Consider the following 18,999-nt stretch of genomic DNA (forward strand, 5'->3'; position numbering starts at 1 on the left):
TACAGGACACATTAGCTAATGTACCATAAAATACTGGCTGCCTAGTAGATAATATTTATAAAGAAAAATGGATCAAAAATGTGATGTGTTTCAGAACGAAACAGTCCCTACTTGACCTTACACATAAAGTGAAGCTTTTACACAGCCTCAGTCCCCTATTTTTCCCCCAAGGCTATTCCCTCTTTGGTGTGCCATGCCTCTCAATTTTAGAGTATAGTATAACAAAGTATAGAAGTAGAACATATGCAGTAATTTCTCAAGAAGTACATAGAAGGATAAATATAAGTAATTAAAAATTAATAGTAATAGCTGCTATTGACAAGGTTTAATTGCATTATCAGAATCATTTTTTAAAAACCTAGAAAGTGTATATAAGTCTCAATGCTTTTCTCAGTCAAGTTTATATAGATATTCACTGTGTCAGTACATCTTTAATTTCAATGCAAATTGATTTTACAATGAAAACTGACCAAAAATATTTATCTATAGGAGCAACAAGAAGTGTGACTGGTCAGAACATTTTGTTCTGGAGTTGTACATTTTTATATAAAAACACTTGAGAATAGATAATACCAATTGCTATTGCCCCCCTCTTTAGTCATATTTTTCTATTTAAAATGCAGAGAAAGTGAAAGGTGATGGATAAAAGCAGCACTAAAACATTGTTTCAAAATGAAGCTTCCTGGGGCTTCCCTGGTGGCGCAGTGGTTGGGAGTCCGCCGGCCGATGCAGGGGACGCGGGTTCGTGCCCCTGTCCGGGAGGATCCCACATGCTGCAGAGTGGCTGGGTCCGTGAGCCATGGCCGCTGAGCCTGCACATCCGGAGCCTGTGCTCCGCGATGGGAGAGGTCACAGCAGTGAGAGGCCCGCGTACCGAAAAAAAAAAAAAAAAAAAAAAAAGAAGAAGAAGCTGCCTGAAGTTCAAATATAAAATAAAAGGAGCAATATTTTTGATTCCATTTTTTTTGCATTTTATATACATACTTTATGTGACCATGAAATATTTATTTTTCTTTCAATTATAATGGCTTCTTATTCCTTTTTATCTTTACATCACTACTTGTGTCTTGACATAATTGCCTGGCTCTTCGGTCACGATCCAGAATTTCTTTGGGGAATAGGCTCTTCTCATCAAATACTGCTTTCAATGCTACAAAATGATGAAGAAAATGACATATAAATTATACTTGGCAAAAGATCCAATTAAATGAAATAGTGGGGAGAAATTTTCAAATTTCACTTCTCAAAATGTGGATGTTCTTAAAACCAAGAGTGCTCTGGGAAAATTTCCTCTTAAGCTTCTACTATTCCTTTTAGTTCAATTTAAATTTAAAAGTTAAATTCTAACAGAGTTTGTCCTATTAATGTATTTATAACATGATAGAGATCTACCATGTAACAGGAGAAGTCTAAAGAAGCTTGTGTTTACTTCCGGGTAAGATGGCGGAAGAGTAAGATGCGGAGATCACCTTCCTCCCCACGGATACACCAGAAATACAGCTACACGTGGAACAACTCCTACAGAACACCTACTGAACGCTGGCAGAAGACCCCAGACCTCCCAAAAGGCAAGAAACTCCCCACATACCTGGGTAAGGCAAAGCGGAGAGATTCCCACACAGAGGAGCGGTGCCGAGCGGCACTCACCAGCCCGAGAGGCTTGTCTGCTCCCCCGCCGGGGCGGGCGGCGCTGGAGCTGAGGCTCGGGCTTCGGTTAGAGCGCAGGGAGAGGACTGGGGCTGGCGGCGAGAACTCAGCCTGAAGGGGGCTAATGTGCCACAGCTAGCCGGGAGGGAGTCCGGGAAAACTCTGGAGCTGCCGAAGAGGCAGGAGACTTTTTCTTCCCTCTTGGTTTCCTGGTGCGCGAGGAGAGGGGATTAAGAGCGCCGCGTAAAGGAGCTCCAGAGACGGGCGCGAGTCGCGGCTGAAAGCGCGGAGCCCAGAGACGGGCGTGGGACACTGGGGCTGCTGCTGCCGCCGCCAAGAAGCCTGTGTGCGAGCGCAGGTCACAGTCCACACCGCCCTTCCGGGAGCCTGTGCAGCCTGCCACTGCCGGGGTCCCGGGATCCAGGGGCGGCTTCCCTGGGAGAACGCATGGCGCGCCTCGGGCTGGTGCAACGTCACGCCGACCTCTGCCGCTGCAGGCTCGCCCCGCCCTCCGTGCCCCTCCCTCCCGCCCAGCCTGAGTGAGCCAGAGTCCCCGAAGAGGCTGCTCCTTTAACCCTGTCCTGTCTGAGCGAAGAACAGACGCCCTCCGGCGACCTACACGCAGAGGCGGGGCCAAATCCAAAGCTGAGACCCAGGAGCTGTGAGAACAAAGAAGAGAAAGGGAAACCTCTCCCAGCAGCCTCAGAAGCAGCGGATTAAAGCTCCACAATCAACTTGATGTACCCTGCATCTGTGGAATACATGAATAGACAACAAATCATCCCAAATTGAGAAGCCAGGAGTCAGTGCTGTGCCTCTGAGGTGGGAGAGCCAACTTCAGGACACTGGTCCACAAGAGACCTCCCAACTCCACACAATATCAAACGGCGAAAATCTTCCAGAGATCTCCATCTCAACATCAGCACCCAGCTTCACTCAACGACCAGCAAGCTACAGTGCTGGACACCCTATGCCAAACAACTAGCAAGACAGGAACACAACGCCACCCATTAGCAGAGAGGTGGCCTAAAATCATAAAAAGTCCGCAGACACCCCAAAACACACCACCAGACGTGTACCTGCCCACCAGAAAGTCAAGATCCAGCCTCATCCACCAGAACACAGGCAGTAGTCCCCTCCACCAAGAAGCCTACACAACCCACTAAACCAACCTTAGCCACTGGGGACAGACACCAAAAACAATGGGAACTACGAACCTGCAGCCTGCAAAAAGGAGACCCCAAACACAGTAACATAAGCAAAATGAGAAGACAGAAAAACACACAGCAGGAGAAGGAGCAAGATAAAAACCCACCAGACCTAACAAATGAAGAGGTAATAGGCATTCTACCTGAAAAAGAATTCAGAAAAATGATGGTAAAGATGATCCAAAATCTTGGAAATAGAATAGACAAAATGCAAGAAACAGTTAACAAGGACCTAGAAGAACTAAAGATGAATCAAGCATCGATTAAAAACACAATAAATGAAATAAACAATACTCTAGATGGGATCAATTGCAGAATAACTGAGGCAGAAGAACGGATAAGTGAGGTGGAAGATAAAATAGTGGAAATAACTGCTGCACAGCAAAATAAAGAAAAAAGAATGAAAAGAACAGAGGACAGTCTCAGAGACCTCTGGGACAACATTAAACGCACCAACATTCGAATTATAGGGGTTCCAGAAGAAGAAGAGAAAAAGAAAGGGACTGAGAAAATATTTGAAGAGATTATAGTTGAAAACTTCCCCAATATGGGAAAGGAAATAGTTAATCAAGTCCAGGAGGCACAGAGAGTCCCATACAGAATAAATCCAAGGAGAAATACGCCAAGACACATATTAATCAAACTGTCAAAAATTAAACACAAAGAAATCATATTAAAAGCAGCAAGGCAAAAACAACAAATAACACACAAGGGAATCCCCATCAGGATAACAGCTGATCTCTCAGCAGAAACTCTACAAGCCAGAAGGGAGTGGCAGGACATAATTAAAGTGATGAAGGAGAAAAACCTTCAACCAAGATTACCCAGCAAGGATCTCATTCAGATTTGATGGAGAAATTAAAACGTTTACAGACAAGCAAAAGCTGAGAGAGTTCAGCACCACCAAACCAGCTTTACAACAAATGCTAAAGGAACTTCTCTAGGCAAGAAACACAACAGAAGGAAAAGAACTACAATAACGAACCCAAAACAATTAAGAAAATGGGAATAGGAACATACATATCAATAATTACCTTAAATGTAAATGGACTAAATGCTCCCACCAAAAGACACAGACTGGCTGAATGGATACAAAAACAAGACCCATATATATGCTGTCTACAAGAGACCCACTTCAGACCTAGAGACACATACAGACTGAAAGTAAGGGGATGGAAAAAGATATTCCATGCAAATGGAAACCAAAAGAAAGCTGGAGTAGCAATTCTCATATCAGACAAAATAGACTTTAAAATAAAGACTACTAGAAGAGACAAAGAAGGACACTACATAATGATCAAGGGATCGATCCAAGAAGAAGATATAACAATTGTAAATATTTATGCACCAAACGTAGGAGCACCTCAAAACATAAGGGAAATATTAACAGCCATAAAAGGAGAAATCGACAGTAACACAATCATAGTAGGGGACTTTAACACCCCACTTTCACCAATGGACAGGTCATCCAAAATGAAAATAAATAAGGAAACACACGCTTTAAATGATACATTAAACAAGATGGAGTTAATTGATATTTATAGGACATTCCATCCAAAAACAACAGAATACACATTTTTCTCAAGTGCTCATGGAACATTCTCCAGGATAGATCATATCTTGGGTCACAAATCAAGCCTTGGTAAATTTAAGAAAATTGAAATTGTATCAAATATCTTTTCCGACCACAATGCTATGAGACTAGATATCAATTACAGGAAAAGAGCTGTAAAACATACAAACACATGGAGGCTAAACAATACACTACTTAATAATGAAGTGATCACTGAAGAAATCAAAGAGGAAATTAAAAAATACCTAGAAACAAATGACAATGGAGACATGACGACCCAAAACCTATGGGATGCAGCAAAAGCAGTTCTAAGAGGGAAGTTTATGGCAATACAATCCCACCTTAAGAAACAGGAAACATCTCGAATAAACAACCTAACCTTGCACCTAAAGCAATTAGAGAAAGAAGAACAAAAACATCCCAAAGTTAGCAGAAGGAAAGAAATCATAAAAATCAGATCAGAAATAAATGAAAAAGAAATGAAGGAAACGATAGCAAAGATCAATGAAACTAAAAGCTGGTTCTTTGAGAAGATAAACAAAATTGATAAACCATTAGCCAGACTCATCAAGAAAAAAAGGGAGAAGACTCAAATCAATAGAATTAGAAATGAAAAAGGAGAAGTAACAACTGACACTGCAGAAATACAAAAGATCATGAGAGATTACTAAAAGAAACTCTATGCCAATAAAATGGACAACCTGGAAGAAATGGACAAATTCTTAGAAATGCACAACCTGCCAAGACTGAATCAGGAAGAAATAGAAAATATGAACAGACCAATCACAAGCACTGAAATTGAAACTGTGATCAAAAATCTTCCGACAAACAAAAGCCCAGGACCAGATGGCTTCACAGGCGAATTCTATCAAGCATTTAGAGAAGAGCTAACACCTATCCTTCTGAAACTCTTCCAAAATATAGCAGAGGGAGGAACACTCCCAAACTCATTCTACGAGGCCACCATCACCTTCATACCAAAACCAGACAAGGATGTCACAAAGAAAGAAAACAACAGGCCAATATCACTGATGAACATAGATGCAAAAATCCTCAACAAAATACTAGCAAACAGAATCCAACAGCACATTAAAAGGATCATACACCATGATCAAGTGGGGATTATTCCAGGAATGCAAGGATTCTTTAATATACGCAAATCAATCAACGTGATACACCATATTAACAAACTGAAGGAGAAAAACCATATGATCATCTCAATAGATGCAGAGAAAGCTTTTGACAAAATTCAACACCCATTTATGATAAAAACCCTGCAGAAAGTAGGCATAGAGGGAACTTTCCTCAACATAATAAAGGCCATATATGACAAACCCACAGCCAGCATCATCCTCAATGGTGAAAAACTGAAACCATTTCCACTAAGATCAGGAACAAGACAAGGTTGCCCACTCTCACCACTCTTATTCAAGCTAGTTTTGGAAGTTTTAGCCACAGCAATCAGAGAAGAAAAGGAAATAAAAGGAATCCAAATGGGAAAAGAAGAAGTAAAGCTGTCACTGTTTGCAGATGACATGATACTATACATAGAGAATCCTAAAGATGCTACCAGAAAACTACTAGAGCTAATCAATGAATTTGGTAAAGTTGCAGGATACAAAATTAATGCACAGAAATCTCTGGCATTCCTATATACTAATGATGAAAAATCTGAAAGTGAAATCAAGGAAACACTCCCATTTACCATTGCAACAAAAAGAATAAAATATCTAGGAATAAACCTACCTAAGGAGACAAAAGACCTGTATGCAGAAAATTATAAGACACTGATGAAAGAAATTAAAGATGATACAAATAGATGGAGAGATGTACCATGTTCTTGGATTGGAAGAATCAACATTGTGAAAATGACTCTACTACCCAAAGCAATCTACAGATTCAATGCAATCCCTATCAAACTACCAATGGCATTTTTCACAGAACTAGAACAAAAAATTTCACAATTTGTATGGAAACACAAAAGACCCCGAATAGCCAAAGCAATCTTGAGAACGAAAAATGGAGCTGGAGGAATCAGGCTCCCTGACTTCAGACTATACTACAAAGCTACAGTAATCAAGACAGTATGGTACTGGCACAAAAACAGAAAGATAGATCAATGGAACAGGATAGAAAGCCCAGAGATAAACCCACGGACATATGGTCACCTTATCTTTGATAAAGGAGGCAGGAATGTACAGTGGAGAAAGGACAGTCTCTTCAATAAGTGGTGCTGGGAAAACTGGACAGGGACATGTAAAAGTATGAGATTAGATCACTCCCTAACACCATACACAAAAATTAGCTCAAAATGGATTAAAGACCTAAATGTAAGGCCAGACACTATCAAACTCCTAGAGGAAAACATAGGCAGAAGACTCTATGACATAAATCACAGCAAGATCCTTTTTGACCCACCTCCTAGAGAAATGGAAATAAAGACAAAAATAAACACATGGGACCTAATGAAACTTCAAAGCTTTTGCACAGCAAAGGAAACCATAAACAAGACCAAAAGACAACCCTCAGAATGGGAGAAACTATTTGCAAATGAAGCAACTGAGAAAGGATTAATCTCCAAAATTTATAAGCAGCTCATGCAGCTCAATAGCAAAAAAACAAACAACCCAATCCAAAAATGGGCAGAAGACCTAAATAGACATTTCTCCACAGAAGATATACAGACAGCCAACAAACACATGAAAGGATGCTCAACATCTTTACTCATCAGAGAAATGCAAATCAAAACTACAATGAGATATCATCTCACACCAGTCAGAATGGCCATCATCAAAAAATCTAGAAACAATAAATGCTGGAGAGGGTGTGGAAAAAAAGGAACACTCTTGCACTGCTGGTGGGAATGTGAATTGGTACAGCCACTATGGAGAACGGTATGGAGGTTCCTTAAAAAACTACAAATAGAACTACCATATGACCCAGCAATCACACTACTGGGCATATACCCTGAGAAAACCATAATTCAAAAAGAGACATGTACCAAAATGTTCATAGCAGCCCTATTTACAATAGCCCGGAGCTGGAAACAACCTAAGTGTCCATCATCGGATGAATGGGTAAAGAAGATGTGGCACATATATACAATGGAATATTACTCAGCCATAAAAAGAAATGAAATTGAGCTATTTGTAATGAGGTGGATGGACCTAGAGTCTGTCATACAGAGTGAAGTAAGTCAGAAAGAGAAAGACAAATACTGTATGCTGACACATATATATGGAATTTAAGAAAAAAAAATGTCATCAAGAACATAGGGGTAAGACAGGAATAAAGACACAGACCTACTAGAGCATGGACTTGAGGATATGGGGAGGGGGAAGGGTAAGCTGTGACAAAGTGAAAGAGTGGCATGGACATATATACACTACCAAACGTAAGGTAGATAGCTAGTGGGAAGCAGCCGCATAGCACAGGGAGATCAGCTCGGTTCTTTGTGACCGCCTGGAGGGGTGGGATAGGGAGGGTGGGAGGGAGACGCAAAAGGGAGGGGATATGGGAACATATGTATATGTATAACTGATTAAATTTGCAAAATAAAAAAAAAGCAAAAAGAAAAAAAAAGAAGCTTGTGTTTTCCATTTTTGTTTTTTAATCTACTTAACAGCTATCAAGGACTCATAATAAGCAAAGAACAAATTATTCTGTATTGAAATAAGACAATTAAAAGCATCAAAACACAGTTTGACTGTCTGCATGACTAAACAAGTACATCTGCAATCACATCCTTATAAGAGAGTTTGACCTGCAGGGATCTGTGGCTTCAGAAGAAAAAGAGCCAAATTATCCCCATGAATGGTTATATGTGCATCAGTGAGAAGTGGAAGGAAACTGTGTTATGCATTCAAAAAAATAATTTTGGCCTTTTGCTAAATTTTGTCATTTCAACAAATGTTTATTGAAAATATATTATGTACTGTGCTCAGGCATAATGGGGCACAAATATGACTAAGTCACAGGCTTCCTTCCAACTGGTAGAAAGTGGGAGCAGTAGCCAAATAACCAAAATGTCATCTATAATATGATAGCATTCTAAGAGAACATGAACAATGTAAATTATGTGGTTAAACATATAAAGAGCTTATAACAATACACAGAGATCAGAGAAAAAGCTTTAAGAATCAGATGCTATTTGAGATAGATCTTGAAGCCCAGAGAGGATTTTCATTGATCTTGAAGACTGTGGAGATGAGGAAGGGTTTGCAAGGGGGAAAGGAAATGTCAACTAGAAGGAACAAAGTAAATACAAGTATGGAGAAACAGAGCTACTCTTCAGGTAACTGAGTAATTCAGTACAATTTAACCTAAAGGAGAGGAAAGTAGAATGAGATTGGAGCAAGTAACTCCACGAATAAATTCCACGTTCAGCAAAACCCAAAGGTAGATGTAACCTGCAGCCTACAGAACATGAAGAAGGGTAGCCAAACAGCTGAGATTGGGCAGAAGTTACACAAGATAAATCAATCCGCATGGAGAGTATAAGAAGGCCAGCAGCAGCTGCAGCATTTCACAAAGTGCTGGCACAGAGACGCTCACTAAAGATGAGGGGCTCACCCTGCGGTCCAAATGCTGTAACTTTCATTTATATCTATGGATGCTACACGGGGTGAAGAAGGCTGGTAGCAAAAGCTCTCCCCAACCTCATTTGGTTCAGCGAAACATATGAGGCAGGACTATATAAAGAATCACACCCACGAGCCATCTTCTGCTAAAAGCAGTCCGCCTCTGTAGGTTGTAAAACTTGAAGGCCACACTGATCCCATGTCCCAGGCTCTCTCACCCAGGGACCTGCTACAAATGTCAAGTCTAAGAAAACCAAACTCATTAAAGGTAATTGATTAAAAGGGTAAATTTTAAAAACTGGCATAGCATGGACATAAATGTATTACAAGCAAAATTAAAAACTAAACAAAATGAATTTTAAAAAGAGCAGCAAAACTAATCAATACATAGATTGCCACCAGGAACATGTTGCCATTGGACAAATATTGTTACCAAGCATTTTGCCACAAATTAAAATTTAAAACTGGAAAACGCTCCTGTCTCTATGAAAGAAGATCACAGAGCAAAAATGTCCCTTCATCTCAGGGATGAGATGAAGACACAATGGGAAGTGATGAAATGTCAGCTGGCAGAACTCGGGAAAAAAATATCACAAGTGAGAATAGACTGCATGGTAACACAATGGGAAGCGTAGAGTGTATGAGTGAGAAAAACAAATAAGATGAAAATTAAAAACAGAACAAATTAGAGGGAAATGATAGATATTAGGGAAAAAAAGACCCAACAAATACATAAATGGGCTGAGTCCTCAAGAAAGAAAAATTAAGCAGAAAAATTTTTAAGTGTTATGTAATAAAACTTTCCTCAAATAAGAGACAACCTGACATATATAAAAAGGACATACTGTTAATTACCTCTTTAATGGACCTATCTGCAAATAGAGTCACATTATATGATGCTGTGGGGTTAGGAATTTGGGGAAACACAGTTCAGCCCATAGCATATATTTTGGAACTTTTAAATGACCAGTGAAGCTGCAGGAGCTTCAGCCTTGCTTCTGCATTTTTGGTAACTCAGTTCCAAACACAATCACAGTTTTATTAATGTGTCTTCACTTTTCCAAAATCCTGACCCTTTTATTTCTTGGTAAATTTGGTATTTCTTGGTATAATTTATTCTTGTATAGCTTAGAGATAGCCAATCTTTGTTACTGGCCTGAGACAATTTTTAAAAATTGTGGCAAAGATGGAGTTTGGTGATATCTCTAGTGGAAAGAAGGAGTTGGAGGCAAAAAGTTAGGTCTTTTAAATAAAAGACCTAACTTTTCTTGCTCTGGGGGAAAAAAAAGGACATAACTTGTGCCAGGAATAATAGAAAAGTCAAAAACAAGGCATATCCTACTAAAGTTACTAGACTTTAAAGATAAAGGCAGAATCATTTGGCAGCCAAGTAAAATGATCAAGTCACTCAAAAGAAGAGAAATATATGTATTGCATTTGATATCTTCATAGCAATGATCAATACCAGTAGACAGTAAAGAGAGCAACTCCCACAAGATAAGTAAGGAAAGAACATGTGAGGTACGAATACTATAAACATCCAAACTACACATCAAATCTGAAAACTTCCAATAGTTTCAAAATGCAGGGAGTTCATGGACTATTGTTCCCAAGAGTCCTTTTTGAGGGAATTACTACAACATAAACTGAGAAATGACTGAGAAAAAGATTTGGTGGTGAGCACCAAATATATTTTAACATAGAAGTGAGATTAAAACAACATAAAGTTTAGGATGATAAATTAGAAGGCAAATGCCACATGCCTGACAACGTAAAAATGATACAGTTGACAAAAATTGGGAAAGTAAGAAAGAAGTTTCATTCATGATAGATCAGTAACAGCTGAGAGACAAAAGACTTAAACCAACAAGTCAAGTACCGTATAAGCAAATTTAACAAAACAAAAGCAGAAAGAAAAATCATATTATTGAACAAAATTGTGTGGTGGAAGAGGGGGAGGGGAATGAAGAAACATGTTCATTTATCATCAGTCAGCATGGATTTAATTGTTACTGCTCTAGAAAACTAAAGGGTGACAATTATAATTATATGAATGTATAAGTATAAAGGTACTACCAGAACAAACATATAACACCCACCCACCCCCCACCTCAAATAAAAACGAAGAAAAAGATTACAGGTCCAGTGAAAACTTCAAAAAATATATAAACAGTAAATAGCAGAAAAGAGTATGAGATATACAAAACCAAACTATCTAATAAACAACAAATTTAAATGTGCTCAATTTCATGATTTTTTAAAAATGGATTTTTTAGTTGGATCAAAGGCAAAAACCCGATTCACATCTAAAATAAAATGATTCCGAAAATTTGAAATAAAAGGATGGGAAAAGTATACCAGGCAAACCAAAATCAAAAGAAAGCAGAGATCAAAATCTTCTAAAATCAGGGCTTCCCTGGTGGCGCAGTGGTTAAGAGTCCGCCTGCCGATGCAGGGGACACGGGTTCGTGCCCCGGTCCGGGAAGATCCCACATGCCGTGGAGCAGCTGGGCCCGTGAGCCATGGCCACTGAGCCTGCTCTTCCAGAGCCTGTGCTCCGCAATAGGAGAGGCCACAACAGTGAGACGCCCGCGTACCGCAAAAAAAAAAAAAAAAAAAAAAAAAAAAAAAAATCTAAAATCATAGATGCATGAAGAAACCCTCAAAGGATACACAGACACTCGCAGTAGTGGTTGCCAGAAATAGGTGATAGTGGGAACTGGACAGATCAGCATCATGGAAGGGAGGTAGACTTCTCACTGAATAATTTTTTACATGTTCTAATATTTGATCAGTGTGAATACATGCTGTTTTTCATATAAGAAAGTATATGAAAAACAGCATATTCTGTTTTTTATTAAGACAAAAATGCAAGCTGGACCTACCTCATAAGCAAAGTTACAAATGAAAACCCTTTCCACTGGCCTAATACCAGCAGTACAAGATAGTGTGGATTTCTGCACATCAGCAGTTGATTCTGTCCTCTGTTGTCTGAAGGTAAGCACGTCAGAATCACAAGGCATTCTGAATGCCTCAGAGTTCTCCTGAGGTCCACTGTGAAAGCCAAAAGGTTGCTTCTGAAATAAACCCTACCTGCTTTACTGAGATTTGTCTCTCAACTAGACAAGGAATTTTCATTGTAATTGAGTGGGTTTCAGGACAGTTAAACCAATAACTAACCAATAGGCCTTTGCAAGTTCTTTGACAGGGATCATCTTTCTGGGATAATTTATTTTTCTGAGTTAAAAAATTCATATGCAATTCATATGCAAGGGTAGATACCTGTTTCCTGGGCCTGAAGCTTACAATTTGGGGAGCTTTCTTTAAGAAAATGAACATAAAATTACAAATACAAAATTATTCATAAAAGTGGTTATGTACTTAGAATGAGAAAATAAATCTCAACAAATTACTAGAGTTTTGTAGAGCTGAATCCTTTTCTTCTCAGATCTCTTTTAGGAAAGGCACCTGAAATGCTTACTTGGAAATGATTCCTACTTGCAACCTGGCTTCCTCTCTTCACCCAGAACACCCTAAAACTCCCAGGAACTCCTAATACTCACAAGGGACTTTGCAGATAAGGCTTATAAAACTTAACCTACATTAGCTTCACTAGCAATCTCCTTTATGTGGCGAAAGCCATGTCATTAACCTAACACCTTCTAAATGAATAATGGTCATCAATTCCTCTCACTATTCAGAGTAACAGCATCTGCTGGGTTAATGGCATAATGTTTGCATATAAGTGAGTCTGCCATGGATTATGAACCATGTAAGAAACCATTAACCATTTATTGAACCTGTTTAAGATGATAAAAGAATGTCTTTAACCTTGCTGTGATGACTTGTTTTCTTTTTTTTTTTTTTTTTTTTTTTTCAGTACGCGGGCCTCTCACTGCTGTGGCCTCTCCCGTTGCGGAGCACAGGCTCCGGACGCGCAGGCTCAGCGGCCATGGCTCACGGGCCCAGCTGCTCCGCGGCATGTGGGATCCTCTGGGGCCGGGGCACGAACCCGTGTCCCCTGCATCGGCAGGCGGACTCACAACCACTGCGCCACCAGGGAAGCCCGATGACTTGTTTTCTTGATGAACTTGGCAAGGCTCTTCCCAGTTATTCAATCAAACACTAATCTAAGTGTTGCTCTGGAGAAATTTTGCCTATATAGTTAAAGTCCCTAATCAATGGATTTTAAGTAAGGAGATTATCCTGGATAATTTGGGGGCGCCGGACTTAAATCAGTTGGAAGGCCTTAGAAGCAGGACTGAAGCTTCCCTAAGACAGAAAAGAAATGCCAACACTGGACAAAACTTCTGCCTGTGCCCATGGAGTTCAGTCCTCTTCCTTTAACTGCCTGTGGACAACAGCTTTAGCCTGTGCCCAGTCTGCGATGATCTTCCTTCCTGGCGCAGCTCTTCTCCTTTTGCACTTGCTCCACCAGCCCTCACAATCCCATAAGGCAATTCCTTGTCATAAATTTCAATACATGGTCCTGCTCATTCTGTTTCCCTGCACCCTGACTGACACACTTGCCATAAAGTGCATTGTTTAATGCAGAATCATCGTGAAGGGCGAAGCATTCTTATTGAGACAAATAGACTGGTTTGTCAAGGTTCCTGCGGTTTGTGACTGGAGTCTGTCGGATACTCCTTGAAAAGAAAATTTATGTTTATTCAAATATACAGCTTATCTTAAAGCACCTTCAAGTTCCCACACAGGTGTTATGTGGGACCTCAAGCCTTAAACTTCTTTCCTTATGGGTCCAACAACTTACTTAGAATCTTGGTGAGTAGTTCACTCAGAAGGGTTAGTAACAGCCAGTGTATTTGGACTCACTGTGTCCAAATGGACCCATCTTTAAACCTTCTAAAGGCGTCCTTCTCACTTAAAATAAACCCAAGTTTCTTGCCCAGGCTACCTCATCCCACAGGAACTGATCCCTAATTCTTCCACCCACATCTTGGGCTTCCTGTGAGCATCCCTCACACTCTACCCTGGCAACACTGACTTTTCTGTCCCTGGAACATTCCAACCTTGTCCCCACCTCAGTAGCTTTACACTTCTGCTCCCATCCTTGGAATGTTCTGTCCCCATTTGTTTGTGGAACTGCTTCCTCTTATCTTTCAGGATTCAGCCCAACAATCAGAGAGAACTTCACTGATGCCCCACCTTAGTCACGTTCCATCACATTGTCTTGCTTTATTTTCCTCATACCTTTTATCAATATCACTATCCAAACGTATCTTCTTCTATTCAGTTATTTATTTATTGTCTATCATGACCCTAGGTGATAAATTCAATGAGAGCAAAGACCTTGTTTGTCTTTATACCCCATATACCCTTAGCACCCAGCATTGTGTCTGGTATTTACATAGAAGATGGTCACAAAAATGTATTTGTTGAATAAATGAGCAAATGAATGAAGATACCTCCAGGCTTGGAAAGGGGCAGGATCACTGCTCACACTTTGGAATTCCTGCCTTCCAGAGACCCGAGGGACTCTATTATGGTAATAGAAGGCTGGTCCTCCATGTCATTTATCTATATATCCATCCACTTACCGCAACCCCTGCTCTTAAAAATTAACATCAAGTGTTATTGGTAACCATTTATGTTCCCTATTTCCTACTTGGGAAAAGATGACATTATACATTAATCACTTCATTTTATAGTTGGCTGCCCAACAAGGCTTGTTATAATGATAACCAAAAGGTGTTTTAAAAGTGATGGAAATGAAAGATGTGGTGGCCATGAAGCTATTCAAACATTTTCACTAAAATAAAATGATTCGGTGATTTTCATAAAGCAAAGTTAATCTTTATCATCTGATCCCTCCCTTGCCCCCTAATTGGAGACTAACTATATATCAGATGAACAACAGTGGCAAACCTCACAAAGGCACCCTGGCAATAAGGTACTTAGCGACCATGTAAACACAGCACTGCAATGACCAACTGTTGTTAGTTTATGAATACACAGTATTCTGAAAACTTTCTCTTCAATTCACATTCTCCATCCTATTCTAAGTCCTCTAGATAAGTGCTTCTCAAACATTAATGTGCATAAAAATCACCTACAAGTCTTGTTAAAATGCAGATTCTGATTCCATAGATCTGAGTTGAGGCCTGTGATGCTGCATTTCTAACATGCTCCTGGGTGATGCCCAGGCTATATCCACTGCCCACATTTTGACATCAAGGTTCTAATTCCTAAATATAGACTAGATCAGGATGGACAGGCTGTCATTTAATTTCAGCCATCACTGTGTAACAATCAGGTAACAAAGCAACAGGTTGTTGGCAGAGTAGTGAGAATTTATCAAAATGCTTTAGTGGTCTTCATATGGCTCTTAAGTGATTGTGCTTGGGACCTGTTCAACCTTTTTTTTAAGACTTTTTTTTTTATGAGCCGTTTTATTTTTACAACAAAATTGAAAGGAAGGTACAAGTATTTCTCATATATCCCCTGCCCGCACACATGCAAACCCTCCCCTGTTATCAACATCAGTCACCAGAATGGTATATTTTTTAGTAAGGGTGAATCTCCACTGACACATCATTATCACCCAAAGTGCATTGTTTACCTAAAGTTTCACTCTTGGTGTTGCACATTTTAAGGATATTTAAAGGATAATGACAAATATCCTTCATTATAATATCATACCGAGTATTTACACTGCCCTAAAAAAATCCTCTGTGGTCCCCCTATTCACATCTTTTCCTCCTCCCCTGGCAACCACTTATCTTTTTTTATTGTCTCCATAGTTTCGCCTTTTTAGAATCTCATAGAGTAGGAATCATACAGTGTGTACCTTCTCAGATGAGTTTCTTCCACTTAATAATATTCATTTAAGATTCTTCCATGTCTTTTCATGGCTTGACAGCTCTTTTTTTAAAGTGCTAAGTAATATTCCATTGTCTGGATGTACCACAGTTTATTTATCCATTCACATGCTGAAGGACATCTTCGTTGCTTCCAAGTTTTGGCAATTATGAATAAAGCTGCTATAAAGATCTGCGTGCAGGCTTTTGTATGAAAATAAGTTTTCAGGTCCTTTGGGTAAATACCAAAGACCATGATTGCTGGATTGCATGTTAAGAGTATGTTTAGTTTGTAAGAAACAGACAAACTGCCTTCCAAAGTGTCTGTACAATTTTGCATTCCCACCAGCAATAAATGAGAGTTCCTGTTGCCCCACATCCTCACCAGCATTTGGTGGTGTGAGCGGTCTGGAGTTCGGCCATTCTAACGCGTGTGTAGTGATAACTCATTGTTCTCTCACTTTGCATTTCCCTGATGGCATATGATGTGAAACATCTGTTGAATCTTTTAAAAAAATGTTTTTCACATGTTAATGACCTGTTTTATAGGACTCAAATTATGGTGATATCATATAAACAAAGATATAAAATAATAGGAAGGATTCTTTTACTTCTAAGATATCTCTGAGTTTTGTGCTCAGCCTGGATCTTCAGTTATCTAAGATTTCCTGGCATGGATCATGTGTAGAAATCTCTCATTTCCTACTAAAAATGAATATATCTATAAATGCATTCTTCTTGTATTTAATTATTTGTTCAAGTAAGAAGATTTCCACAATATTTGATTCTTTTTCTTTACTGGTACTAGATTTAAGATAGTATTTTAAGGCAAAGATATATAAGGTTGATTCTACTAGAATCCTGTGTGTATACCTTTTACCTGTAGCTTAAGAATTATAGAGAGTAAGTTTGTATATCAATGAAAAACCAGTATTGTCTCTAGCACACCCTTCTGAGTATGTAGATTCTGGCTGAATTCACCATTTTTGAACTATTTTGCCCCTCTTTGTAAATTGCTGGTTACCATGGATATGCAAACTCCGCCTCATCTGGTAGAGTGTTAACTGACTTGCTCCCCTTCCTTGGAAACACCAGTTTTTGTACCTACCTGCAAATTGGGTCAGGGACAGTTATCTTGCACAAATTATCAATTCTTACCAAATTTTCAATCCTCCCACTTTTCTTCAATATCTGACCACAATCCTCCAAACTTTTTCAATTCTCACGTCTGTCTAAAACCGAGAACTAAAACCTGACAGCCCAAATCTTTATCCAGACTCCGTGCTGCCTTGCAGCTGTCCTTTGCTCTCAGGACCTTCAGGACACCAAAACAACTGACCTTCCCCCCCTCCTAACATCTGGTTCAACGGGTTCTACAGAAGCAATGCCAACAAGAATCCCTGAGAGACACTTCTCAGACACTGTTCTGCCCCACCCAGAAGATTCATGATCACCTCTGGGCTGTTCAACAATGAGCGGTAATCATTCATCTTGAACAAAAGTAAGGGGGCTGACAACAGTGACCTCTACCCTGTGCAACTAGAAAGTGGAGGCAGTTAAGAAATGGCCCGACCCTCTTGCGTTCCAGAAACAGATAACAGCAAAGGACCACTCTTCTCTCTCTCATTCTGAGATAAGACCCTCTTCACCCTCCTCCCAAGTCTAATAAGACTCATGGATTCACTGACCTGTCTCTATAATAGCTGAAGCCCCCCTCCTTTTTTTGAGATACTCCTCTTTAATGACTATTCTCCCTGTTGCAATAGCTTGAATAAAATCATCTCTTTAATTGTCCCGCACACTTTGTCTTTGACAAACAACAACAACAAAACAACTCACCTGAGGTATCACTAATGCAGCATTTTCTCTACGCTGGAAATTTTAAAGATTTTATAGGTACAATATGATGACTTCTGGGGAATTTATTGGCAAAACCTGACCCAGAGCCACTTCTAAGTAGATTCCAGTTTTTTGAATAAAGCATATCAAAAAGGAGTTTCAAGCTGTTTGAGAACCCACGGGGAACAACTTGGAAGCTAAAGAGAGAGTGTGAAAGATGTTTCAACTTGAAAGGGAAAGAAAGAAAATACAAAAGGACATTAAAAACACAGTAGGTAAAACTGAAAAGTCACCTGGGGTTTATGAAGTGTTTGAAACTGTCCCAAGTTCCAAAGCGGTAGTTTAGAATGTTGAAAGTAAGTCTGGCAAAATGCCTCTCATCATACAATTGCCAAATAACCTTCAGCACACTGTAATTATGGAGATTTCAGGAATGTGTGTAAAATGCAGTGCAAAGACTTAAGGTAGACTCTGTAATGATAGTGTGGAGGAGGGCATGTATTAGTAACTGAGATTTTTTTTTAAGTGCTCATTTATAATAACAATTTTTAAATTCAGTAGCCTCCTACGAAAAAGGAGATGAACGATTTTAAATGAAAGTGTTAAAAATAGGTAATATTATAGTGAAATAGCTCGTTTTAGAAAGCCGCATAAGAATAGGTTGCCTAGGGACTATGATTTCAACGTTATTTGAACAAGGGAGGCTGTACCTAGAAATACTAATAACATGGACACCTGTAAGACAGGGACACTTCTCAACTAGGGTCCACCTTTTACTAGCTACGCGAGACTAGGTATGTTATTTAAACTCTTTTTTCTATCCCACAGAGTCTATGCCAGAGACTCTTTATATAGTAAATAGGGGCAATAATAATTCCTATAACAAAGAGCCATTTAGTGGAATAATAATAATAAAATACCATCAATAAAGAAATGTATCAAACTCTTATTAGGTGACAGGCTCTGTGCTCAGGGCTTCACATGGGTTATTTCACTTAATGTTCACAGAAACATTATGAAGACAGTAACTAATACGATGCCCATTATTAGTTGAAAAAACTAAGGCATAGAGAGTTTAACTGACCTGCTCAAGGTCATATAGCTAGCAAGTGGTAGAGTCTTGATTTGAAGCCAGGTTGATGCTTGAAATTTTGCCCTTACTATACCTTCATTGCTTTGAGTCTTCCAAGTTTTATTCATTCTATAAATGGAAATTCTCCAAAAGACAACCATAACCGTTAACCCCTTATAACTGAGTAGGAATAATGACTGTGATTTCGAAGCTTATAAAATAATGTAAAGGACCAGGAGTGGGATAAAAAGCATGAATAGCC

General features: G+C 39.4%; 1 protein-coding gene across 1 annotated transcript in view; it reads right to left on the reverse strand.

Moving 5' to 3' along the window:
- Nucleotides 1-1,019: 1,019 nt before the first annotated feature.
- WDR49 (WD repeat domain 49) overlaps nucleotides 1,020-18,999 on the reverse strand; it is a 142,323-nt gene continuing 124,343 nt past the window's right edge. Inside the window, 1 exon segment of the mRNA XM_060098829.1 lies at nucleotides 1,020-1,150. Within this exon segment, the coding sequence (XP_059954812.1) occupies nucleotides 1,020-1,150 (131 nt within the window).

The sequence above is a fragment of the Mesoplodon densirostris genome, chromosome 5, assembly GCF_025265405.1.
Source record: "Mesoplodon densirostris isolate mMesDen1 chromosome 5, mMesDen1 primary haplotype, whole genome shotgun sequence".
Lineage (NCBI taxonomy): Eukaryota > Metazoa > Chordata > Mammalia > Artiodactyla > Ziphiidae > Mesoplodon > Mesoplodon densirostris.